Genomic DNA, 27,237 nt, shown 5'->3' on the forward strand with positions numbered 1-27,237 from the left:
GAAATATGGATTCCCAAAGAACCACCTAGGATATTAATCTGTGCTGTATTTTGAAAACATAATCCTACAAAAATATTAACCCTATTGGATTACATTTAAAGACTATGAAATAAAAGGTCAATCTACAATTAAATGAAGGGTTTTAAGTAAATTATATTATCTTAAGTTTGGACACTTTCCTAGAAAAATAAAACCCTTGGAAATGTTTGAAAGAATCAGAACAATTGTATTAAGAAAATAGAATAAAGTGTCTCAGAATCAGCCTGCTCATGAGGGAAGGCATGATAGAGAAATAATTTTCCTTTTAATTTTTTGTACCCAGAAGGAAAATAAACTTCTAGAACCCTCTGTGATTTACAGCAGAGAACCAGAACCAATGGTAGAAAGGTAAACAATAGGAAGTTTTCTCTTCACTGGGCATAAAATAGTTCAAAAATTTTTCTTTTGCTTTATGGTAAAATAAAGAAAACACATGGAAGATAATACACCTTTTAATTTATTTCCCTTAATTTAATCACAATAATCAAAATAGGAAGGAGACTATTTCATATTTCCTACAAAGGGCATATTTCAAAATTGAATCTTCACAAAATACTCAACACAAAAGCATGAACACTGGTGATCTGCAAAAGTGAATGCTTATTATTGGAGATTTTTCTACTCAACAAACATTACTTAACATCCACTTGACCTGGTTTACTTTATTCAACCAATGTTACTGCAGATTACTATGGAATACATAAATTCCATTCAATTTTTTACTCAATGCCATGTCTGGAAGCATCTCCAGTTGTTTATAGATTGAGAGTCCACATCCCTTTGTAGATATCCTTTCCGTTTTGTTTCGTTTTGTTTTGTTTTGTTTTGTTTTTTGGTAACCCTGTTTCAGAACTCAACATCATGTACATACCTCTATTTTAACATCTATCACATTTTTAATAGCTATCAGTTCACTTGTTCCTGTTAGGCTGTGAAATTACTTTGACAGGAGTGTTATTTTGTATTTTTAGCACTTAATGAAAGTGTCTGGCACATATAGGTAATCAATAAATATTTGTTGAATAAATAATTAAATACCTCCATAAAGCTATGAAAGCTATACCTCATCTACAAAATACAAGATGCCATATTGGTGATTGAAGTATTAAATAAAGATTAGGATGAAAGATTGAGTGAAGTTTGTATCTTTTCCTCCTTCAGCCCAATAATATATAAACTTAATAGTGAAATAAGATTAAAGACTTGATAGAAGGTGAGAAAGGAAGGCTCTTATTGGAATCTCAGTTGTGTGAGCATGCACAGTACTTCCTTGAGCTTCAGAGCATCTTGGGTTCCTCCTCAGGAGGATTCAGCTCTGTTAGATAATCTGGCATGTGGCCATCAATAAGGAGCAGTATCTCTTTGCGTTATTGTAACAGTACAGCTTTATTAATTACAGAAGATTTACAACTAGAAAGTAAGAAGGATCCAGATGAAGTCGTTACAAAACCTTTCCCTATAGAGATTGTTTTTCCATGATACACAAGCTGGTGACTCTTATTTATTGAGGTCAAATACTCCTAGGACCTTAAACCATTTCCTAGATACAAATCAGTCAACTTTCTAATCTTCTTTGAATCAAGAATCATGACTGCTCACTCCCAGTTCAGTCCAGTGCTGTTCAACTCATATTTGAGTTTTTTTTTAATTATTTTTTAACATAATCTGATTTCAAAACAATTTTATACATTGGGAATTCTTCATACATATATGCACCTTTAAAACAAATTAAATATAATACATACCATGGGAAATCAAGTCTTAGAATAGGTTCAACAACATGATTGCTTTCCAGAATGATTCTACCAATGTGTCCTCCTAGGAATTTTCTTCTCTTTAATTGAGAGGAATCTGTGCTGGGGCTGCCTGTGGATCCACCTCTCATGGAGTCCTCTTCTGAATGTAGAGAAAAGGATCTCTGGTTCACGCCATGGTAACAGCCACTGAAGGCCATGGCTTCAACTGCATCAATATTACCCATTCCAGAAATCTGTCAAAAGACTTTTGTTAGTCATGAATGTGGTATTATGAGTAGGGATTATAGTAAATAGGCAAATAACCAGATTTTACAAATAGAGAGTTTTAATAAATGCCAAAAATGTTCTGCTTATTTTTAAGAATAGAAGCCTAGTTTTGCTTCTGGTGTTTGACTACAAGTCATTTTAATAATAGATGGAAAACATCATCTTGGAAATCCTGATTTTAGTAGGGATTTAGCAAGGTTTATGATTATTTCAATAAAAATATTTGGGCATGATACAAATAAATGTTACTCAACTATAATGTCCATGTTTTCTAGCTTAGTCCTGGCCTGACAGATTGTTGCACCCAAGCATATTTTCCCAGAAGGGAACACGGTTTCAAGTTTCCCTGTTCGTTTCTGAGAAGTATGAATTGTTTGCCATAACTTTCTAGTTGAAGTTGAATCTGATTTATTCGAACAACAAAATCAGTCAGTTGCATTTGCTTTTTAACTTGTTTTCCTCTTTAGAGAAATCACAGCAATATGACCAGTCAGTGTGTTTTTTATTCAATAACAGAACAATATCATCTGGTGATCCATCTATGCTTAAATTGGAGGTAGGGGTAGAGAGTGATTTTAGTTGTTCTTTTTAAATGCAAATTAAGCCAGGCTTTCCAATTTTTGCTGCAAAGTATCTATGAATGATGTTAACATTGTCCAATTAAACAACTGAAATTGCTTTATTTTTCTGAAGGAGCAAATTATCAATGCTTTCTGGCTCCAGTGCCTTATTGGGTCTAAACTAAAATCTTCCTTCAAGATTTTACTCTGAGGGATAGGGATTCTCACTGGTGTGGAGCTGTTACTAATTGCTTTTTGAGAAAGCAAAATCATTTTTGATCTATAGGGAAGTTGAAGAATGAAAAATTATGGAAAGGCTACTACTGGATGAAATTATTCAAAATTCAAATTAGAGATTGCAGAGTAAATTCTGCCAAAATGTATATTTGGTTCATAGCAACTTAGAAACCTAATGTTTTACTGAATTCAAAAGACATGGAGACTCTTTTGAGCAATAAGGTAACAAAAAAGAGGACCCATACATGAGTTATATTGACCCCTGTTATTTTAATTTTAGGTATTTTCTATAATAAAATGAAAATGGACAAAACAAACATGAAATGAGATCAAGACTGAATAGCTTCAGATAGCTAGTAATGATAATAATATATTCAACTCTTGATCTGAGAATAGAATTAAGTACGTATGGTTTCTTCAGTGGTTTCCCTAGACACCCAGAACACTGCTGAGTCATTCCACTAACCATCTGTTTCTACATCATGATTAACAAAAAGGTCATTAGTGTGTTAAAGAAGACATATCTTCTTTGTACAGAAAGGGTGTCATTTTCTTTCTCTATTATGGTAATCTAGAGTTATCTGTAAATGAATTCAATCTTATAGCCAATTACTGCAGCCTCAATTTATCAATGTGCTGCTATTTTCTACATGTTTACAAGTTGGTTGTTTCAACAGAAATAATTTTAGAACTGGTCTTTAATTTTTCAGTACAGCCCACAAATAAGTACATGGCTAAAGTATATTACATCTAAACTATAGATTTAACTAAGTCCTGAAATTAGGAAAATGTTTGGATGAAGGGATAAGGAAGAAAATATTTTCCATTTTCCTTTCTGAGCAAGGATCAGCACTAGGGACACTTTTTAAATTGAATTAACTTATCTTTTCCACCACCCTTTCTGTTTTCCCAGCTCCTGGTACCAGGGGGTGGTTGGGATGTGTGTGTGGTGGTGGTAGGTGGAGGAAAAGTTTCCCTGACTTTGTATTTTCATACAAAGGAACTCCACTAGGGTAACATTCCTTGGCTTTCTCACCACCCCTCAATCACCCTACCCCTAGGGGTTTGGGTTTGGGGGAAGGAACCGGCACACGTGGCTTAGTTCCCTTTGAGTCCTCACTTTGGGATCTGCATTGGTGTCCAGGTTTGTTCTCTGTAATGAGGTAAGAGGAGACTGTACCTAGAGGGAGAGTCCTGAATTGTCTAGTTTTGCCAGTGACCAGGAGAGTAAGTATATTTAATTCAGTTATGAAATAGCAGTGATCTAAGCCATATATCTGTCTGCCTGGCTCCTACATCTCTCTTCCAAACTGGTTTCCAATTCAGATGTAGAGGAGAGAGATGTGATAGGTTAGCCCCTAAACCCACAGACATACCCTCGTATCCTGGCCCTTACTAGGGTATCCTATCCCTTCAAAGGTCCTTAGTCTCAGTGGCTTATTTCCACTGTCCCTACTAAAACTCCTGTTCCTTCAGAGCACATGCTCTGGGCACCAACAACAATAAGAAGTTACATGTGCATAGCACTTTTCAGTTTTGCAAAAATTTCACAGTCATTTATTATATTATTTCATCTCCACAACCATCCTGTGTGAGGTAAGTAGAATAGAAAGTATACCATTTTGTGAATGGAGGAGCTCAAGAGAGTTTACGAGACTTAAATGCAAACGTTTAGGACACTGAATCTAAAGTTCAGAAGTTGTCTGAGAAATTGTCATTTCTCTGATGCCAAATCCCGTGTTCTTTCATTTTTTCTCACAAATGTCTGAATGACAGGTAGGACGTTTCCTTGAGATAGCTGCACTATTAAAAGAGGATGCTTATTAACTGAACAGAATCTTTTCTTAGTGGAACACAAGATTGTGTACAGGCTGGGGGTGAGGGATAGGAAGGAATTATTGCTTAATGGGTGCTGAGTTCCTGTTTGAGGTGATGAAAAAGTTGGGGTAATGAATGATGGGAGCACAATATAGTGAAAGTACTTTTAATGCTATTAAATTATATGCTTGAAAGAGGTTAAAATGGGAACTTTTAAGGTATATATATGTGTTACTAAATAAAAAGATAAAAAAGCAAAAGAGTTGTTTAAAAAAAGAGGAGGTTGTGTACAACACAGTCAAATGGAGAAAAATTCAGATATTGTGAGCATGTGTGTTGTATGGCAGGTGAGGGGACATGGATATTTTGGAGTCAAGCGACCAGATAAAGGTGGGTCAACATTGCTTCATGCCTGTTTCTTGGGTTAGCCCCTCCCCACTTAAAAACAAAACAAAACAATAACAAAATCCTTTTCCTCTTTCCACATTTTTCTCTGTCTTCTTTCACTTCAACCATGTCATAGATTATTTTGCTATTTGCAGTGTGGGCCATGGACCATCAGCATCAGTATCACCTGGACCTGGCTGGAAATGCAGAATCTCAAGTCCCCCACCAGACCTACTGAAACAGAATCTGCATTTCAACAAGATCCCAGGTGATTCTTAGATACGGATTGCCATTTCCTGTCTAAAAGCTCTCAATTTTCTCACACCTGCACAGCCATCGCTGTGGGAGTGTATGTGTGTGAGATACATACTCAAATGTTGGCAAAAGAAATTGAAGAATCTGCAAAAAAAAACAAAAAAAAACAAAATCAGTTCCTATTAGAGCTTTGGCTCAAAGGATATACAAAGTAAAAGAAAGAAGTTAGCATTATAGGAGGTCTGAATTGCAATTGCAGCTCTGTTGACTGTGAATCTTTTTGGCAAATCTCTACTTCATTCCAACTCAGCTTCTTCATTTATAAAACAGAGACAATAAGCTCCGCAAGACCAACATCAAGGAGCATCTATGAGAGTTAGATGAGAGAAGAGAATATAAAACTCTCTGAAAAGTATGTAATGCCCTCACAAGAAGTATTTCAAAAAATGGGAAAGTGTTTTGGGTGTGTATAAATACTCATATAAGAATTTCTTAAATAGAAGTGAATACGATTCATTAAACAAAACAAAACAAGACAAATGTATATAATCTTTCAGGTACAGGCTAGCAAATGAATAAATTTGATCAGTTAGCTTTCTGAAGCAAGTGTCTTTTGCCAATTCTGATAATAACAGGGAACTGGTGCCCAAATCTTTTGTGAAATGAAGCAGGTAGATACCAATCTATCCACATTTGTTAAGCAATGTCACACACACACACAAACATGTGATAACATTTCGAACCCAGAAGGCCTCTATTCCCAGTATACTGTGGGGAGAAAATTCTCCCTTTATACTCTACCAACCTGCTGAGTGACAAGAAGAGAAAATTAAATCCTGGTTCTTGGTGGAGAGGAACATGGTATTATTTAATGGCTGAGAGCACAGCCTTTGGAGTCAGGGAGACCTGGGAGGAAATCCTGAGTCCTCTTTAGCCATGTGACCTTGGCTAAATTACTACTGTCCATGCCTCAGCTTCAGCTCTGTAAAATGAAGATGATAAAGTACTGAGTTTGAGGGTTATTATGCGAATTTAAATGCCAAAATATATGTTGGGTGGTTAGCATAATGAAAGTACATAATAAGCACTCATTAAATGTTGGCTGCTATTGTTATTTACTATTATTACAATAAACCACTTGGAAGGATGTGATTTGTACATCAGCCCCTTATATTCAAGGGGTGGAGTCCAGGGAGAGGAGCATAATGGGAAATTCTTCCCACAAAAACCCTCCTGGTGATGGTGAATGAGAATGCTGAGGAAACCAGTCAACCTAAAGCAGAGATTAAAGCTTACTGTTAAATTGCCACTATACTGTAAATTTGCATCTTGTCAAAACATATGGACTTAATACAAGGGCTTCCATTGCTGTCAGGAGAGGGTTCCAGATAAGGATAGCCTTTTACACACTCTAGATGGAATCAGATAGTCTAAGCCAGGCAGTACCTTCCCTGTCTTCTTGTTCACAGCTGCATACCCAGTGACTCACAGGATCACAAAGAGGGAGCTGGCCCACAAGTATGCATCCACCCGGCCACATGTAGGACACCTGGGGCATGGAGGCACTGATGCCTGTGATGATGGCAGACATGGTCAGCACCCCGGTGATTCCTGCCATTTGAGAAGAGCCACCAACTTAGTGATATAACCACGGAGTTCTGAGACCAGCTGACACATTTCTAGAACAGTAACAATATGACAATCAAAGGAAGGGGGGGGGTGGTTCCTGCATATTTACCTAGTGTGCATCTTGAGCCTCAGCAAGAAGCTCTCATTGGATTTTCCCCTACCTCCTTTACTTGCTGTCACACCTGCTGTCCATAATGTTTCCTTTTCTCCACCTAAAGACCTCACAAGTACTGCTTCACATAGTTGGATGTGTCTTTCAGGACTCATCTGCCTCCTGCCCTCAGATGGCCCTCTTCTAACTATCCTAGAAAGGTAAAAATGTATTCTATTTTTAAAAATTCTTCTGGGAAAGAAATTCCAAAGCCATTTCCACTAACCATTCCCATTATTTCACAATTTTTACTGTTAAGAATTTGTCTTTATGTCTGTTTAAGGGTACTTCACAGGGCTTCTCAGTGAGCCTATTTCTGCTTGAGTGACTTTTGGTGGCATTAAAGATTGCTATTCTCTATATTATGTTTCTGTAGAGACTATTTAAAAGCCATCACCATTGCTATCTTTTGTCTTTTGTTACAGAAACTACAGTTCAATTGAGATTCAGAGTATCAGTGTACCAGTGGAGGTTCGGTTCACTGTAAACATTTAATGAGCAACTAATAACATACCAGTCAGGGTTTTTCCCTTCTCCTCACTGCCCTGTCCTTTCTTCTCCTTCCCCTCCATCCCTTCCCCTTCCCTTCCCTGCCATCTTCTCCCCTTTTCTTTCCTTCCCCTCCCTACCCCTCCCCTCTCCTTCTTTTTCCCTCCTTCCCCTCTTCCTTTCCTCCTTTCCTTTCCTTCTTTGGTCTCTGGCATGAGCATCAGAGGTGAGGATATTGGGGTTCTGGGGACAATGGAGGAGGAAACGACTCTGAGAATTCCTTAATAAAATGCTCGCCTTGGGGAGGGCTATTCCATGTCTATACTAATTTCTTAGAGGGAAACTGCAAGAGTACTGCCTGGAAAGAAAGTACAGTATTGTAAATATTTGAAATGGATACTGGTTGGGTTGGTTTTATTTCTTAACTTCCCACCAGGGAGGTGTAAATGGAATCCTTAATGATTTTTATATGTTGTGGGGATATTTTAAGGCCAACAGAGCCCCCAAACAGCAGGAAGAGCTCTGTGATTTACTTCTAAATGTACAGACTCAGCCTGCAGACAGCTTTCACCAACATATTTCTGTCTTTTCTACAATAATTCTGCGAGGTTCTCATCCAAGGGAGCCCCATGTCAAAGACAATGACAGCTCTACAGAGCCATTCAGTTTTAGGTGAAAAGTTTTTTTGTTGATGTGATCAAGACCAATATAACTTGGCAATATGACAGTCACGATGGGAGGCCCGGGATCTCACTGATTTAAACTCAAGAATAAGAAACCTAAATGCTGTTTTAGCTCTCACCATCAAACACAGGCCACTTTCCACTGATACTGTCCCAGGTTTCCCCCACAATGGTAATATAAAAAATATATCAGTAGATAGTTTGCATTCCTTTGCTCCATAAAACACTTGCTATATCATAAACATAGACATGTGAAATCTTTATTAATATTACAGACACGTAGCTTCCTTTTATTGAATGTTTACCCACCATATGCCTTGGTAAATATTAGCTGCACATTGCAGAAAAGAAATATGAGCTTAGAGGAGCTAACTAATTAGCCCTAGTTTTGTCAGGGGCAGGATTCAAACCTTTGTATCAGTGCAGAACCCATGCTTTTTGTACTCAAACCTGCTGCTTCTCTCTCCAGACAGTAAAGAGAATTACCTTTTGTTTTTAAGATTATAAACTGATTTCTATATAGGAGCATCTCTAAAATAAGGTGCTACAAAATGGAGTGTGGAATTACGTCAGAAGAGATGAAGATACTCTGTGCTACTCAACAGGCCAAAAGCCTCATTACTTTTAAGATTTCATTGGTACAGTGGAAGGGATCCTGAACTAACTTTCCAGCTTAGTTCTTATCTTATTTGTTCAAAAATTTAAAAATGTTTTCTGTTACTGGTTTTCTAAGTTATGCAAGACAGAACTTGATTTTTTTTTCAACAGACAGAAATATAGGACTTAATGGAAAAAATAAGAGTGTAGAAAGAACATACCAGTTTACATGCCAGAAAAGTTTTGTCACATATCTTAATTTGATGACTGTTGGCTAATAAAAAGGAATTGCATTATCTGTATTTCCCAGAGAGTAATAAAACACAGTCATTATTTTTAAAAGGGTGCTTAGTACAACTAACTTACTATAGCTTTATTTATTTTGAAACTAGCATTCAAGGTTTTCCTTGTTTAAAGTAAGCAATAAAAAAAAGAATTATAGTGGGGAGGAAGGTGGGGGAAGTGAATGATGAGAAAACATAAATTCCTAGAGCAATAGAACCTGAACTCAGGGTATTACAGCTACATTAAACACACTTACTATGTGTTGAGCCATTAAGTACATTAATTTTGACAAATAGTATTCCTTTCAAACCAGTTAAAGTTAATATCCCAATAAAAAAGTTTTGAGTTATATGAGGTGATTACTTAGACAAAGAAAACTCATGCATTGTATTAGAAAATTATCTTCCCACCTACTGACATTGCTATGCATAGTTAGGATAAATGCTTGGTGAAAGTTTTAGGAGAAAATATTTCATCCGGAGACTTACCTCTCTGGAGCCCTTGCAGCTTCAACATGTTAACTTTTAAGGAAACATATGGGGTCCTAAAAACCTTTTGGTCTGAGAATTATTCATCTTTGTGTTTTTATTGGCCATTTTTGGCCATAAATGATGGACAGTTTGGTGCACATGTGTGATAAAGGTAGGGAAGACTGGCATCACTTACAGAACTATTGAGTTTTTTCATCCCTTCAGTAGCTTTTGTGATATTAATTTTTAAGGGAGAGGTACCTATGTTCACCTTTAAATGAGTAAAAACTTTTTCCTGGTAGGTGTAGGCAGAAAGATAGTAAATGATGTGATGGAAAGGAAGTGGGGTGGACATTTCAACACTGCTCTGTGGCCAGAAGCAAACAAACATTTTCCCACAAAGACTGTGTCAGATTCAAGGGACTATCCCTAGAAGTTCTGCTGACCTCTCTGATGGTTAAATGAACTGCTCTTGTCTAGTTCCCTAAGTATTCTCTTTCCAAATATCTGGCCTATTGGAGTGCAGAGTGGCAATTCCAGTGACTGAGAAGCTACATATCCTCTGTTGGGAGACGTTTTTCTTTATGAGTAATTATGGACTTGAAAGCTTTGGTTGCCTTTCTCTGTCATGTCTGTTTCCGGGTAAATAACCCCGTTACTTAATACGCTTTGCAGGGAATGGCATACCCCATGCCAAGGGAGAGTGATGAAGGGAAGGAAAGAGGAAAGGTGATAAAAGGGAGAGGAGAAGGTACAGTAGCACCCCTCCCTACCTAAGGTTTAAACATCCTTGAACTGCTTTATGATAGTCTTAACACTCTCCCACACCAAACTGAATGGAAAGATATAATTGGCTTTTTAGCCCATCACACATTATAAGTAATGATAGCTATTATCGGTTATGAGAATGTCTTCATCACATGGGTGAAATTTGATACTTCTCTGCTATTTGTCATGAAAGGGGAGTATTGTGAAACATGACCACTTTGGAAGGGTCTTAACCAGCAAATGAGATTATCCTTTATTATTTCCAGTTAGTAACTAAATACAGTTATTAAAGGAAAAAACATGGTGGGCTAGACATTGCTTAATTTAACAACTATATATTGAGCAAGAAGTATGTGCAAGGCACTGTGTTAATCACTAAAGAAAAGGAAAAAGTGTCAATATTGATCCTTGTTTTTAAGGAGTTCATATTCTAATAGAGGAGAGAAGAGAAGCTACCCAAGCTACTCCCATGCTTTAAAAATGAAAAAGAGTAAATAAGGCACGTTAGGAGAGATACAAAGTACTGTGGCAGTTCAGAGATGGGTAAGACCATGTCTGCTTGGAGCCAACAGTAAAGGCTTCAGGGCTGTTGAGCTAGGGCAAAATATTGACTAAGAGAGGTAGGGAGGGAGGGCACTCTAGGGAGAGTGAAAGCCAGAACAAATGTACAGAGATGAGTTAAGCAGTTAGGGGTGGAGGCTATTTGAGAACATTGAATGTCCAAATCAGCTGAATTTTAGGGCAAGTATAGTCAGGCAGAGGTAGGGTTGCCAGAATTAGCAAATAAAAATACAGGACATCCAGTTATACTTGAATTTTAGATAAACAATTAAAGAATGTTTTAACAAAAGTATACCCATGGTATATTTGGGACATACACTAAAATATTCTTTGTTATTTACCTAAAATTCAAATTTTTTAAACTTTATTTATCAAAAAATTAACAAATGAACAAAACAAACAAACAGAAAACACATTTCAAACAAAACAAAACAAAGGAATAAGAAAAACAAATAACCTAAAATAACTACATTGCTTCCGACATGTTCCTACCATACCCCCCAAAAATGAACAAGCCATAGCTGTTCCTGAGCATTCCCGTAACATTAAGATTACCCTCCATACCTTATCTGTTCTTATTAAATTATCATTTCCCCTACACTAGTTGCTGTCTATCTCTAGGTCCCCTACATTCTATAATATAAAACATTTATTTTACATTTTTCACAGAGTTCACATTAGTGGTAACATACAATATCTCTCTTTTTTGTGCCTGGCTTATTTCGCTCAGCATTATGTCTTCAGGTTTCATCCATGTTGTCATATGTTTCACAATAAAATTCAAATTTAACTGGGTGTCCTGTATTTCATTTGGAAACCCTCAGGAGGCAGCTTGCATGTCAAGCTGAGAATGTTTTCTTCAATGTCAGTTGGTGGTGAGGAGAGTATTAAGAACACATACGCATTTTAGGAATATTACTCTAGTAGCAGTGTTGAACTGGGGCAAGAAGAGCAGGAGACAAAATAAGCAGTTGTATGGGGTATGCAGCTTTGGGTCAGTCAGCGAAAGGTGCCCTCTCCTCTAGGGAATGCTATCCCCCAAAGTCTTATGGAGCTAGGCTTGGAATGCAGCCCCCGACTGTCCACCTGGGTCTGATGCCTTAAAGCCATGTAAGATATCTCTGGGCAGAATGGAGTCTTATTAGGTGACCCAGGTGGAAGTTAATGGGGGGTTATAGCTCTGGTCAAGGCAGGAAGAATAGAAAAAAGATGATAAACAGATTTGAGGACTTTTTATAGAGAATACTGACTCTTAGAGCAGCAGTTCTCAAAGCGTGTCTGTGGACCCTGGGGGTCTCCAAGACGTTTCCAGAAGCTCTGTGTGGTGAAAATGAGTTTGATAAGAATTCTAAGACATTGTTACCCCTTTTTACTGCATTGACATTTGCACTGATGGTGCAAAAGCAACAGTGGGTAAACTGCTGATGCCTTAGCACCAACTTAACTAGCAGTCACCATATTTTTCACCTCTGAGCATTCAGTTAGAAAGGAAAAGCAGTAAAAATTATTACTTTTTGTAAATTGCAGCCCTCGAGTACCTGCTTTGTTAATATTCTGTATGATGTGATGACAGTATACACAAAGTACTTCCACATTCTGAAGGACAGTGGAAAAGCATTTAGGTAATTGAGCTGTGATTAGAATTAGCTGCTTTTTAAAATAGAACACCATTTGCGCTTGAAATAATGGACAAACTATGGTTGTTCAGAGTTGGGTATGTGACAGATTTCTTTTTTTTTAACTGAGTGAAGTAAGCCTATCAGTTCAAGGAAAACGATTAACAGTAATTGTTGCCAACGATAAAATGTGAGCTTTCAAGCCAAAATTAGGATTCTGTTAAACTTGTATCCATCCCCGGAAGCTTGACAACGTCCCACTACTTAAAGAAGTTTTGATAAGATTAATGGTGGTATTTACAAACATGATTTTTTGATATAATATAATGAATTGTGTTTACACTTAAAGACCTGTATAACTAATATTTTCCAAATGACCTATGCATGCGTAAAAGTTCTATTTAAGTGCAAGATAGACCAATGGATTTTAGTCTAACTGAGAATAAAAAATTCATTGATGATTTCAGATTCCATTTTGCAACTAACCTTTAAGAAACTATCACTTGCCTGGTTTTTGTGTCGTGTCAAATGAAACTATCCACAATTATCTGAAAGGACTATTAAAATACTACTTTCTTTTCCAACTAAATAGTTGTGTGAGGCCAGATTGCTTCATGTATTTCTACCAAAATCTAGTGCAACAGACTGATCACAGAAGCAGGGTTGAGAATCCTGTTGTCTTCTATAAAGCCAAATATTAAGGAGGTTTGCAAAAATGTAAAACAATGCTACTCTGCTCAGTAATTTTTTTTCATTTTTGTATTTCATACAATATGTAATGAGTATATTATTGTCATTCATAATTGAATTAATACATTAAAAATTCTATTTTAATTTCTAAATGATTAACAATGATAAATATACCTCACAAAAATAAAGCTCTTTGGAGTCAATAATTTTTAAGAGTGTAAATGGTTTTAAGATCAAAGAGCTTGAGAACCACCTAAAAGGTGATTGAGGTTTCAAATCTAAAGTTCTTGACAAATTGGGATGCCATTAAAAGAAAGGAAAAGTCAAGAGAATAAGTAAGATTGGGGAGAGATAATAGCTTGTTCAGTTTTGAGCATGCTGAGTGATGGCACTAACTGAAGTTGAAGTCCAGCAGCATCTGGAAATACTAATCTGGAACTTGAGAGAAAGATTTGAGATAAGGACACAGAGTTGGGGTTTATTTTCACGTGGACAATAGATGGAACCAAGAGGCTTATTCCATTTGATAAGACAATCAAAAGTGAGCAAAACCTTGGTAGGGAGTTACCTATATTTAAATAGTAGAAGGAAGAAATAAAAACAGAGTAAGAGAAATGGAATAAAAATCTAAAGGAGGAAAAAAAGTAGGTTAGTGAAGAGTAACAAAAACTATTTATTGTTTGGTTGATTTTATCAAACACTTACTATGGGCAGGCAATGGGTTAAGCAGTTGACAAGAATTCTCTCATTTAATTCTTTTAGTGGCCTTATTAAGGTGGTATTAATAACCTCATTTTGCAAATGAGGAAGATGAGGCTGGCCTCTTAACTGCTACACTTGGTTCCAAATTAGAAAGGATGTGTAATAGTGTCAAATGCTGCAGAGAGTGAAGGAGGAGAGCAAGTGAGAAAAAGCAAGTGAATTAGACAAATAGTCACAGGAATCTTCCAGAAAATCAAGTAGCAAAGTGTTGGGGAAGAGCAAGAAAAGCAGAGGGCAAAGTATCTTTGAAAAAATTTGAGGGTGGTAGGAAGCAGAAGCCTGGGAAAATAGCAGTGTGATAGGAATGCTATGGTTCCCTTTATTTAAAAAAAAGGGGGGGGGGGGCAGAGGAACTTCTGATTTGTATGTTATTCTATATAAATCCGCATAGCAATTTTCTAACTCTAAGGGATCAGATATAGAGACATAAAGCCCAGAATTTCAGGGGCAACTAAGTGCATTTCAGTGTTTTCCATTCACCCCTAACCTGCCACAAAACCAGCTTTTAATGCTGTCATTTTAAAAGAGTAAAAGCTGAGCAGTCAGCTTCAGGAACCAATTAAAAACCATGCTCAAAACCTTTAAAGATTGAGGGCCTTTCTCACCCTGTCTTGAGGGCTGGGAACGTGCCTTTAGTCTACTCTTCTGGCCTACACTTGTCCCATTCTAGCACTCAAGTCGGAGCGCTGATGCTCTGATGTAAGGAAACAGTCAAAATAATTTAATTATGCATTCAGAATGGTGTTTTTTTCCTCCAAGATAGTTAAGACTCAAATGCTTATAGAATGAAGCTTTTAATAGGAAAGAGAGTGAACAAATTATTAATAGTAATAATTTATGTCTTTCAAATAATCTTTTGAAGAATGCATATAATTTGTGAATATTAACTTAGAAACCACTCTTTCTGGAATGAATTGTGTGATAATTACAATGATTTTGAACCACTTATAACAATCTTCTTTCTAGACAGAGGATTACAGCTGAAAGAACAAAATCAGACAAAATGAGGGAGCTCTGCCCTGAACCAGTCAAGAAGGCAAGTGGGACTGACTCTTGGGTTCCCGTTAAGTAACACACTATCTAAGTGCTTCGCTTGGCACCTTCCACTTTGTAAGGACTCAGTAACTGCGAAGTTGATCTGAAATGGTGCCTCTAAATCAGTGTGTGTGACAGTAGCTTATAACATGCTAGATGGAGTAGATAATTACACGTATGGCAATTTAATGAAGTCTGGCAACATCTCTCCACCTGAAATCTCTTCCAGCTGAAGTGCCACAGTACTTAAAATTCCACTGTGGTTGTTTCTGATTTTGGCCTTTGGGTTAAGCCTCAATTTCTAATCAGCACTCATGTTTCCAAATTCAAGTATCTTGAATTGTAACCCTCAAAAGATATATTGAAGTCATTATTCCCAATACCTCAGAATCTGATCTTATTTGGAAAATGGTCATTACAGATGGAATTAGGCAAGTTAAAATGAAGTTATACTGGCCTTTAATAGTAGCATTGGCCCTTAATCCAATATGACTGGTGTTAGACAAAGAGGAAATCTGGGCACAAACAGACAGACAGAAGGGAGAACGCCATGTGACGACTGAGACACAGAACACCATGGATTGCCAATGAGCCACTGCCAGAAGCCAGGAGAGAGAGGCCTGGAACAGATCCTTCCCTACAGACTTCAGAGGAAGCGTGGTCCTGCTGACACCTTGATTTCAGACTTCTGGCCTCCAGACTGTAAGACAATGACTTCTGTTGTTTTAAGCCAACCAGTTTGTGGTACTTTGTAATGGCACCCCTAGCAAATGAACACCTAATGTTTGCATTCCCAAGGAAGGAACCAAATTACAATTTATTTTGAGACTGCAGAGATAACTACTTTAACCTGAGTGCACACCTCTGTCCCTACTAAATCATCACCCTCTTTTCCTCTCCATTTATCATTCCTTTTTATTTGTCTCCCTCTTCTTGAGCTTTCCTCCCATTTAACATTTCACAAAGGTCTGAGACTATTACCTGGGGAAATTCAGCTCTTCTGTCAATCCAAAATGAGACCGGCAAAGGCATCACCATCAATGTAGCTGGGAAATAGGTTTGCAGCACAAAAAAGAAAATATGCCTTCTTAGCACAAAGTTGTTGAAAAGCCTAATGTATCGACCTTAGGCTGAGAAAAGAAGCCAAAGTTTTCATTGGAACAGGCTTCCTTATGGAAATACCACACTTAGTGAATGACCTGCTTCTTTAGTCTCTGAGATCTCAGGGGACATGAAACTTAACATACTCATCTTTGTTTACCCAACACTAGTACAGGGCCTGGACATGGTATTCTATAAATGTTTGTTGACCTGAGCTGCAGTCTGCTTAATTATGTAACTCAAAGTTCCTCCTGAAATTCTATGCCTGCTGTTTAGGGGTGAATGGTAATTATATTTTGCAGGATGGCCTTAAAGACCTTTCTAAGCAATATATTGTCTTTGTAGTGTTTCTGCAAGTAGACAAGTCTTCAATACATGATCCATGACTACTTGCAATAACCAATAAACTGTTTATCAGCAATGACAAATCAAATGCAGCATTTTATTTGAAGTCAAGAATCTACAGTTGAAAGTGGATCATTGGACCCCCTGGGGTACAGATAGTCAGGGATTCAAAGAGGGGAAAAGGGAATCAAAGGGAAAAGAGATTCAAATAGGGTAAAAGGGAGACTTCAGGAGTCTCATGGCACCATCATCTGTCTATGATAAATCTGCAAAAATTAACCAAATGATGTTTCTTTGCCTCTTCTTGGAATTGCATAAACTCTTGTTGGTAATATTGATTAATTCATGCTGATCGAAAGTACCAATTGTCATCACATCCACACACGTTTTGTTCAGATTTCCCTTTACACAATGGCTGCAAGGATTTTAAACCCAAATTTTTGGACCATCTATAGGACTTCTATTAGGTGCCATTCTATAATAACCTCATACCAGATTACATTTAATAACTTATTTTTCATTTTTCTTTATCACAAACCTCTAATACATATTATCTTGCTTTCCTGACATTAACTGTGATGCCAATCTTATTAAATCTTTATTGAAACAAGGCAATGAATAATGAAATGAATAAAAGTGAAAACATGCTTTTTATGAATAAGTGGGAAGATTAATTTTTCTTTGAAAAAGGTAGTTTTCTTAAGAGACAAAATTATTCAAAACACAGGGGCTGTAGGTTAAAAATACAAAACAAAATCATAGGTGTTACAAAACTAGAGAACCCTTGTACTAGTCTTAGTAATCATTTCTTAAGAAACCCAACATGGCATTCCTATTAGATACATATAGTAAGCATTTAGGCTTTCAGTTTAAGAAATGCACCTGCAAACTCCACACTCAATTGACAGACTCTAGTCTTGGTATCCTGTTCTCAATTAAGTGGTTGATTATCAAATTTCCCCTACTTGTTTCTGAGGTTCTCTTCCACCATCTGTTGACATACGCTCTAGGAATACAAATAATTTCATTACCGGGGTAATAAAAGATACTTCACATAATGCATTCTAAAGTTAATGTATACATTATTTTAAACTACTTTATTGTTTTATATTAGCCATGGCACAGTCTCACTTTCTTATTATGTGCAGTTGAGGGTTTTAATTATGGCTGTAGAGTGGGGATAACAGCATCTCTGACCTTATAGCTTCATATAATTGTTCTGAGGTTAAAAAGAGATAAGAAAAAGCTGTGAAAGTACTTCATAAAGAAAGATACTGTTAATGTATATGATTTTTGGTTCCTTATTAAATCTTGAAACAAAATTGAGTGACAACAGTCTTTCTTTATTCATAATTTCCTGAAGAGTAATTATTTTCCTTTGGCCACCAAGCAGGAGAAACACTGCTCTATCTAGTGGTTCTGCTGAGAAGGGAAGACTACAGGTGTTCTGTGTCTGGAGCTGCAGCCAGGAGAAGGTCTGCTTACCTACCAGGAAAGGTAGTGCTGCCTTGGAAAGATGTGGAGCCCTCAGTTTGGGTAGTGTAATAAAGATTCTGATGCTATTTTTGACGTTTGTTGACAGCTTTCAAGCCCCACTACTCACCCTGGCCCTTTTGCCACATCTGGGCAAGCTCAAAAGAAAGCCCAAGTACTTCCTCTATTGGTGCCAGTGGAAAGTTGAAACCACACAAGCACTTCATACCCTTTTTTAAAATATAATTTTATTGAGATCTATTCACACACCATACAATCCGTCCAAAGTATATAGTCAGTGGTTCACAGTATCATCATGTGTTTGTGTATTCATTACCATGATCATTCTTAGAACATTTGTATTACTCCAGAAAAAGAAATAAAAAGAAAAAAGACCACAAACATCCCATACCCCTTACTCCTCTTTCTTATTGACCATTAGTATTGCACTTTACCCAATTTTAAGACTTTCAGTAGAGGTATGTTAACTAAGGCAGTGTAGCATTGTCAGAGATAGATGTATAAATCAGTGGAACGGAACAAAGCATCCAGAAGTAGATCCATACAAACATGGGCAACTTTTTTTTTTCTTTTGGCTATAAAGTTATACAGTCATTATCAAAGATCAAGGCTACTGGATTATAGTTCAACAACTTCAGGTATTTCCTTCTGGCTATTCTAAAACACTAGACACTAAAAGGAAATATCTATATAATAAGTCAGTAGTTACAGTCATTTGTTAAATACTAATTTCTTAGTTATACTTCCTCCCTCTCATCTGACCTTTCTCTCAATCTTCAGGAATATCTGGGCAATGACTATTTTAACAACTTCTTGCTGGAAAGGGGTGTTGACCTTATGGGTTAAAGGAATGAAACTGCTGCTTTTCTTGGAGATACTGGTAACTCTGTGTTCCAGGGCTTATCTGGCATAGGATCAATCTGGAGGCCTTAAGTTTCCAAAAAAATAAACAATAAGGAAAACTTTTATAGTGATTTAGATAGAGCCCAGTGCACTCCCTAGGGTTTTCAGGAATACTGTTGGTTGGGGCTTGGCATACTGTAGTAATTTGCAATATCTGGCTAAGGTTTGCATAAGAGTAACCTCTGGAATGACCTCTTGATTCTATTTGAAATCTCTTAGCCATTGAAACTTTATTTCGTTCCATTTATTTTTCCCCTTTTTTTCTAAAAGGTATTTTCAATCCCATGATGCCAGGACCAGGCTCACACTGGGGTCATGTCTCACATTGCCAGGGAGATTTGTACCCCTATGTCCCCCATAGAGGGGAGTGTAGTGAGTTTATTTAGAGTTGGCTTAAAGAGAGAGGCCACATCTGAGCAACAAAAGAGGCTCTCTGGGGGTGACTCTTAGGCATAATTACATGCAGGCCTAGCTTTGCCATTGCAGAAATAAGTTTCATAAGGGCAAGCCTCTAAATCAAGGGCTTGGCTTATTAAATTGTGAGTCCCTAGTGCCTGAGAGAATATCAAGAATTTCCACATTTTCCCCCAGTCCCTTAAGGAGACTGCAAATACTTTTTAATTTTCTGCCCCAAATACTCTGGAATGTATCCAAGTTTTACATTAACCTATACAGAATAATAGGATCACATTCCCTATTCTAGGTTCAATGTAAGTATGTTGTTAAAATAAACTGACCATACAGGTTAAATTAGATAGTGTGCTACAGAAAATTTAAATTTTGGACCAAAAAGACATCTCTTCTTTTGGTCTTACACAGAATTTGAAGTTTCAAAATACAGACAATATCATCCTTTACCATATCTGATTTACCTTAGTCCTAATCTGGTCCATTTCTTTCTTATCTCTAATTGGAGTCTGATCTTTATTTGAACTTCTTTAACAGTTGCTGTAAGGAGTAATGCTTACTTTCAGAGCTGCAGAGTTCTAACTCTGAGTCCCAGGTGTCACACAGATACCCAATGTTCCAGGGAACTACCAGGTTTTACACAAAGAGCCCAGCATCTCAGAATTTAGAAATAACAGTTAAAACTCAGGAATAGATGTGACTGAGTAAGAGCTTACAATATAGGAACCTTTACAATGAGCCTTATTTGAACATTCTGTACTCCTTAATCATTGATTGCCCAATGTCTGCCCACTTTCTATCCACTGATAACCTATGCACTCAAATTCAATTCTCAGAGTTTGCTCATTATAGTTAATTTATATTAGTGAGACCATACACTATTTGTCCTGTTGTTTCTGGCTTATTTCACTCAACATAATGTTCTCAAGTTTCATTCACCTAGTCGCATGCCATACAACTTCCTTCCTTCCTGCAGCTGCTCAATATTCTGCCATATATATATATATATACCACTATTCACCCTTTTTGCCCTTCCATTCATCAGACATAGCCTTAGGCAACCTCCATCCATTGCAAATCGTGAATAATGCTACCATAAACACCAGTATGCAAATGACTATTCATGTCCCTGCTTTCAGTTCTTTCAAGTCTTTGTCTAATTAGGGGGTTGCAAGATCATGTAGCACCCCTATACTTAGCCTCATACCCTTTTGATGCATATGTGTTGTTCATCAATTTTAATGTCTGAACCAAATTTTGGGTTGGGGTTCCATTCTGTTTTTTCAGATGGTCACAGTGGTAGAAAGAAGAGGAGTTTATTAAAGAGAGAGAAGAGCTGAAGAGTTGGCAGGCAGGAAAATGGAGGAGAGTGCAGTAGCTGGAGAGTCAGTCCCAAGGTAAGATTCAAGGTTTTTAGACCTGGAAACTCATACCTTCAATGGTCTGTTGGTTCTAATCTTGTCCATGTTGAAAGAATATAGATGATGATGATAATGAAGAAAATAATGATGATGACATAATCATATTTATTGTGAGCTTACTATATGCAGACTATTGTAAGTTATTTAAATGTATTAACTCATGTTTCCTCACAACCCTGAGAGGTAGAAAGTATTATGAAATCCATCTAAAGATGAGGAAACTGAGGCTTAGAGAGATTAAGCAACTTATCTAATATCACAATGCTAATAGGTGGCAGACTCAGGATTTGAACTTAGACGGTCTCTCTCCTGAACCTGTGTTTTTAGCCACTACATTATGCTGTGATAAAGAATAATTGTTCATTCTCATTGCTTTGAAACAAACAAACAAAAAAAACCCAATAATTGTTTGATGTATCCCTTAGTGGCAGGGGTAATTTATTTTTCCTTTGTAAACTACAGTGAGAAATTCTGAGGGGCATTGAAAGAGATAAGGGGGCAGATCTCACCTACTTGGTAATATTGCAAGGTAGTTGTGATTTTTGAGCTATGAAAATGGTTGTGGTGAAGGCAATACCAAGAAAAACAATGAGAACTCTGTGTTTCAACTATAAAACAAAATTAAGGTTCTAAAACATTGTAAACATTTTTATTGTGACTTGGAGTGTGCTATATACTCTCTGTAGCTGATCTGAATGTGGCCTTTATAGAGGTAGTTGTAGTGATAGCAATGAAGAAAAACAACAAAAATTATTTTTAATGAAGCAAATATACTTAAACAGGATATTGATCTGAGAAGAACACTTGAGTTTGGTCTCAGGAGACTCTGGTTAATAATTCATGGATGATGTGAAAGGCAGAATTATCACATATTTATGAGTAAGATATATTTCTAAATGCCAATCTTTCTGAAACATAAGAAAAAGTTGAATGTACCCAAACAGGGTTATTACTTTGATATTTGAATACAATGTCCAACACGCTTTATCCATGCATTTTTCTGGTCTTAGGCCCCATTTTAATCTTTCTTATTAAAAAAGTGAAAACAGTATACTGTAACAAATTACAAAATAAAGAAGTGTTAAAATTAAATTTAAAATCTCCCAATCTATATTTATTTCACAGAGGTAACCAGTGTTAATCTCTCTAGACTTTAAAAACCTATATATATTGAATAAATCCTTTTTTAAGTAACAAAAAATGGGATTGTATTATGTATTCTCCTGTAACTTGACTTTTAAATTTTAATTTATTATGGAGAACTCTCCATCCCATGCTACACAAAACAGGTGCATTTGAACCTAATTCTTTTTTTTTTTTTTCATATTTCTTAGAAAACAACATGCTATTTCTTAAAAATGTAACTACTTGAATGTTAAGATTTGTAGTTCACTTTAAAATACTTAAAAGTGTCTTTTCTGAGGAGCAAGTTTTTCAATACAAGTATTTTGTTTGGCTTTAGACAGACTCAAAAACATGACTAGAAGAAATTAAAAATCAACTGGTGTTGGACCTGCTTGGTAGGGCTCAAAAAGGCTAGGCATTGAATGTACAGAGTTCCTATTTAGAATGATGGAAATGTTTTGGTAATTGTTCCTGTTTGCTAAAGCTGCCGTTATGCAGAATACCAGAAATGGATTGGCTTTTATAAAGGGGATTTATTAGGTTACAAATTTACAGTTCTAAGGCCACAAAAGTGTCCAAACTAAGGCACCGACAAGAGGATACCTTTACTAAAGAACAGCTGATGGCATCCGGAACATCTCTGTCAGCTGGGAAGGCATGTGGCTGGCATCTGCTGGTCCTTTGCTCCTGGGCTGTATTTCAAAGTGGTTTTCCCTAAGATGTCTCTGGACTTCTGTCTTCACTCCTCTCTCTCAGGTCCTGTGCATTCCTGCTTCTTTCTCCTGGGGCGTTTTTCTTTAAGCATCTGGGGTTCCTCTCCTAGCTACTCTGGGGCAAACTCTGGGCTTCATCTGTTAGCTTAGCATCTCCAAACATCCTTCTGTCTGCATCTCCAAGCATCAGCATCTGTGTTGGCTCTTGATCCCTCTTAAGTGCTCCAGTGAATTAATCAAGACCCACCCTGAATGGGTGGGGTGCACACCTCCATGGAAATAATTTAATCGGAGGTCTCACCCATCTCCCTGGAAACACTCAAGTAAAAGGTTCCACCCTAATCAAAAGACTAAAAATTTGCCCCTTCAAGATTGCATTAAAGAACACGGCTTTTGTGAGGGACATAATAGATTCAAAACAGATCAGTAATGGATGGCGGTGATGGTAGCATGACATTGTGAATATAATCAACAGCACTAAAATGTGTTCTGAATGTGGTTAAAAGGAGAAATGTTAGTTTGTATATTTGGTAACAGAATAAAAATACAAATTAAAAAATCCATGGAATTGCACTACACAGTGAATCCTAAATTAAGCCATGGACCATAGTTAATAGCACAATTATAGAACTGTGCTTTCTTCAGTTATAACAAATGTACCACACCAATGCAAGGTGTTAATAATAAGATGGTATAAAAGAATCCTGTATTTTATGCATGTTTGTTCTGTAAACATACAGCTTCTCTAATTAAAAAAATAAAATTTGTAAAGCTATAATATCTAAAAAAATCAATGATAATTATTTACCATTAAAGATCCATTTGGTGTTGAAATTCCAAAAAAAAAAAAAAAAAAAGGCTGACAAGTATAAATAAACTGTGGCGCCAATGGAATAAGTTTGTGCTGAAGTTAAAATTTGGACATGAAATTTTACTTATTCTTTTAACAGGATAGCTGGATGTATATTAATAAATTCTTGTGCTTCAAAATCTGAAGAAATACTATTGCTATTACAGTTCTATATATTGTATGTTTTCTGCACTGGAAACAATACTCATGGATTTCTATGCTTCATGGGTATCACATTTTAATATCATGAAACATTCCAAAATCCTATTCAGAATTTATCATGTGCCAAAGTTATTTCATCATAGCATTGGTAAAATGAGGAAAAAAAACCCTGTAAATTATACTTCAGTATGTATCATTGTTTAATGGATGCATTCCTTTATTTAAAAGTTAATTGTATCCTTAGTAGGACTAAGAGCATTAAAAATCCTGATAAAAACAGATCTATATTTATTTTTATGGAGAATGATAAAGGGACAAATGAAGGAGAACGAAGAGGAGCACAGAAATATATTAAAATAATAATAGAGTTTATGAGGTGGGATTACAAAGCCTTTTTTTCTTTAAACTTTTCTGAATCCTTTTAAATTATCTACCATTTATTTATTCATTTACAATTAGCTATTGAGCATCACCTAAAGCCTAGGATTAAATCAGTGAACAAACAAATGAATATGTGTTACTTATATAATCAGAAAAGGCAATAAACATTATTAAAATTAACAGCATCATCTGCTGAATCTCAGCAATGTAGGCAAATAATGGGATGAAATAGAGCATTTCTTCTGGATCTAAATAGTTAAATAGCAGTTGGTAACAGAAAGCCATTTAGCTTCTCTGTGACATAAGTTTTGGTCTCTCTCTTGAAGACGCAGATCTCTAGATAACAATGTGATAACTCTTCTTCAAGTTCTAAGGGCAGAGTAGAACATCTGTGTGGGGGTGGGGAGAAAAAGGCACCTGCATCAAAGCAGAAGGGATAAAAGGACTCTGGCCAGACCCATGGAAACACTTCCAGGTCTGAGGATGGCTTCATTATTTCTGAAATGGTATTTTACATGGGTTCTGCCTGATACCATCCAGAATGCTAATAATCAGCAGGAGAATGATGATGGAGGATAGGGAGTAGTGGTGGGGAGAAGATGGAGGCTGCTTCTAATAGTTCATAGGGATCAAGCACAACTTTAGAACATGCCAAATGAGGCCAAACCAAAAATATATTCCATCTGTCATAGTGAAGAGTATACAACATGGGCCCAATTTTGAACAGATTTTCTGTTTGGGGCAATGATGTACTTAATGGATTGATTCATTCAGCTGATATTCAGTGTCTGTCTTGCACAGGTACACTTGAGGTGCTGGGGAAGGGTGGTGAACGAGACAGCCAGATTCCCTGCCTTCTTTCTAGTGAGGCACTTAGGCAATAAAGTAATCAAATAAATAGGTATTTCAGGTATTAGAAAGTGCTGTGATGACAAACGGGGATAGTGAATGGTGAGGGAGGCCTATCTTAGGATGGTTCGAGAAGCCCTTTTGAGGATATATTTGAACAAAGCCCTGAATCAGTGAGGGAGCTAGCCATGAGAAGATCTTGGAATAGCATTCTGAGTTTAGGGAAGAAAAAGCCAAACCAGACACCCCATGGATGGAAGGAGATGTGTTGGAGGACAAGCCAGATGGCCAGTATGAGGAGACAGGCTGATGTGGAGAGGGCAGTGGTAGTGGATGAGGTCAGTACATTAGGCAGGGGCTAGATCATGCAGGGCCTTGTAGACCGTGTTGAGAAGCTTGGATTTTGTTCTAAGTGTGATGGGAAAACACTAGAGGGTTTTGAGCAGGGGAGAATTGTGATCTTTATGTTTTCTGAATATCACTCTGTCTGATGTATTCAGAGTAGACTGGAGGGAGCAAGAGGGGCAGCAAGGGATAGAGCTAGAGGCAGTTGCATAAGGAGGGAAGAAGTGATGTATTGGAGTGGTGGAGGAGGCTGCCTGTTAAAGGAGAGAGATTATAACATTGGCCAGATGGGTCACTTGCTTGGATTCAGGTCTCTTCACAAGCTGTAGTACTTTGCATACAGCAGATGCTCATTAAATGCATAAATGCTAATGAATAGGTCCAGTAAAGTGCTGTTCCTGTGCTGCTATAGAAAACAAATCCACTGGATGCACTGAACTCCTCAGTAAAGGACTGAGAAAGGGTAATATGCTCATCAGTGTTCAGGGACTTGTTCCAGGTTTCCAGAATAGCATCAGGTCCTCCTCATTGTAGGCATCTAAAAAAAAAAAAGTCCATTCCTACAGCTGAATGATAAGTTCTCTGAGGTCTGTACAGCTCCATATCCCCAGTGGCTAGCCCAATGACATGTATATATTTGGTGCTGACTAAACAAGTTTGTGATACATTGATAACACTCATACCTTCAAAAACAAAAAATAATCTCCAAAACAGATCCTGATAACACTGTAGTGTGGAGACTTTTCTTGTACCCATACAATGAGTTAAAACCATCCAAATAGCTGCTACTCCATCTATATGCATTGTCTTATATGCAGGTCCTATAATATTAGCCCAGGACTGAGAGTGATGTCATAGCACCACCTTACAGTCATACTGTATGCCCCTTTAGTTTTGTAGCTCTCCTCAGTGGAAGACAAATGGGTCTAGATCATGCAGCATTGTTTTCTAAAATTAAATAGTGGTATAGAAAGTTTCCAATGGATTTGGGGAGAAGCATCTGTTAGGAGACATCTATTGAAGTTTCTGGCATTTTAGATACATTATGGAATACTGCATTCAGCTTTTAAAATATCATATCAGTAATATCTGATGGGTCAAAGCAACTGACAAAGAGTCATCTCAGATGGCCTCTGATAGGGCTTTGATTAGGGGGTCTATGTCTAAAGCTGGATTTTTCTGGGGAACCCAAGTGCACTTAATGGAGGATTGTGACTAATACAGGCACGTAAATTCCAGAGCTTCCCTAATTTGGAACATCTGGGTCAGTCTATGCTAATAGTGGCAAGAATACACCTTTTTAGCGAGCTGTTCCTTTATGACCCTGTGGAAACCGCAGAATGTGTAATTATCAAAGCATTTTTCCCCCCAAATCTTCTCATTTGAATGACAAACTGCCATCATCCTTAGTAAACAAAAAATTTGATGGTTTTAGATAAATCCATCTAGTTTATATCAACTGTTTAGTGCTTTTCTAGAGTATGCTTATTTACATGTGGGTATGTGTTGGTGTTTTTGGCTCACATGTACTCATTTCATCAGGAAGTAAGACTTACAGCTTTCTAGTTTGAGGGGACAATTTTGAGTGTCCAGAGGAAACCTGCTGAAATCCATAAAGCACATGACCAAAAGTTATCGTATAAACAGAACGAGAAAAATTAAACTGCAGACAATTAACCATATGACCAAATAAGCATGCAATACTGAGGCCTTGTTATTGTTTTCTAGTTTTGCGTGCCTTTCAAGAATAATGCAAAATAGGCTTTACCATCTCCCATCCAAATAATGTGGAACGAAGCAAATCTAGGAAGGTGTATGATTTGCTTAAGACATGGTGTTAATGAGTGAATTCCAGCTTAAATAATTGCTTTTGATCTCACCATTTCCTGCTCTGCTCCTCCTATATTTTCTGACTTTGATGTCTTCAGAAAAACACACCTCAAAATAAGAAGACTTCTCAATAGATGTAAATATGTTTTGCTTTTTGGAAGATCCAAACTTATTATTATCTTTAATAATAAAGGACTGGGATGGTAGTAATAAAACCCATGGGTAAAGGACTCCCTCCCTCATGAAGCAAATTT

The 27,237-nt window shown here is 37.0% G+C and overlaps 1 protein-coding gene across 1 annotated transcript in view; it reads right to left on the reverse strand.

Moving 5' to 3' along the window:
* Nucleotides 1-1,406: 1,406 nt before the first annotated feature.
* GABRR3 (gamma-aminobutyric acid type A receptor subunit rho3) overlaps nucleotides 1,407-27,237 on the reverse strand; it is a 38,916-nt gene continuing 13,085 nt past the window's right edge. Inside the window, 9 exon segments of the mRNA XM_037804966.1 lie at nucleotides 1,407-1,449; nucleotides 1,785-2,029; nucleotides 6,767-6,856; nucleotides 6,858-6,931; nucleotides 9,886-9,895; nucleotides 16,038-16,186; nucleotides 25,558-25,647; nucleotides 25,650-25,691; nucleotides 26,710-26,784. Coding sequence (XP_037660894.1) covers nucleotides 1,407-1,449; nucleotides 1,785-2,029; nucleotides 6,767-6,856; nucleotides 6,858-6,931; nucleotides 9,886-9,895; nucleotides 16,038-16,186; nucleotides 25,558-25,647; nucleotides 25,650-25,691; nucleotides 26,710-26,784 — 818 coding nt within the window.

This window comes from Choloepus didactylus, chromosome 1 (genome assembly GCF_015220235.1).
Source record: "Choloepus didactylus isolate mChoDid1 chromosome 1, mChoDid1.pri, whole genome shotgun sequence".
NCBI lineage: Eukaryota > Metazoa > Chordata > Mammalia > Pilosa > Megalonychidae > Choloepus > Choloepus didactylus.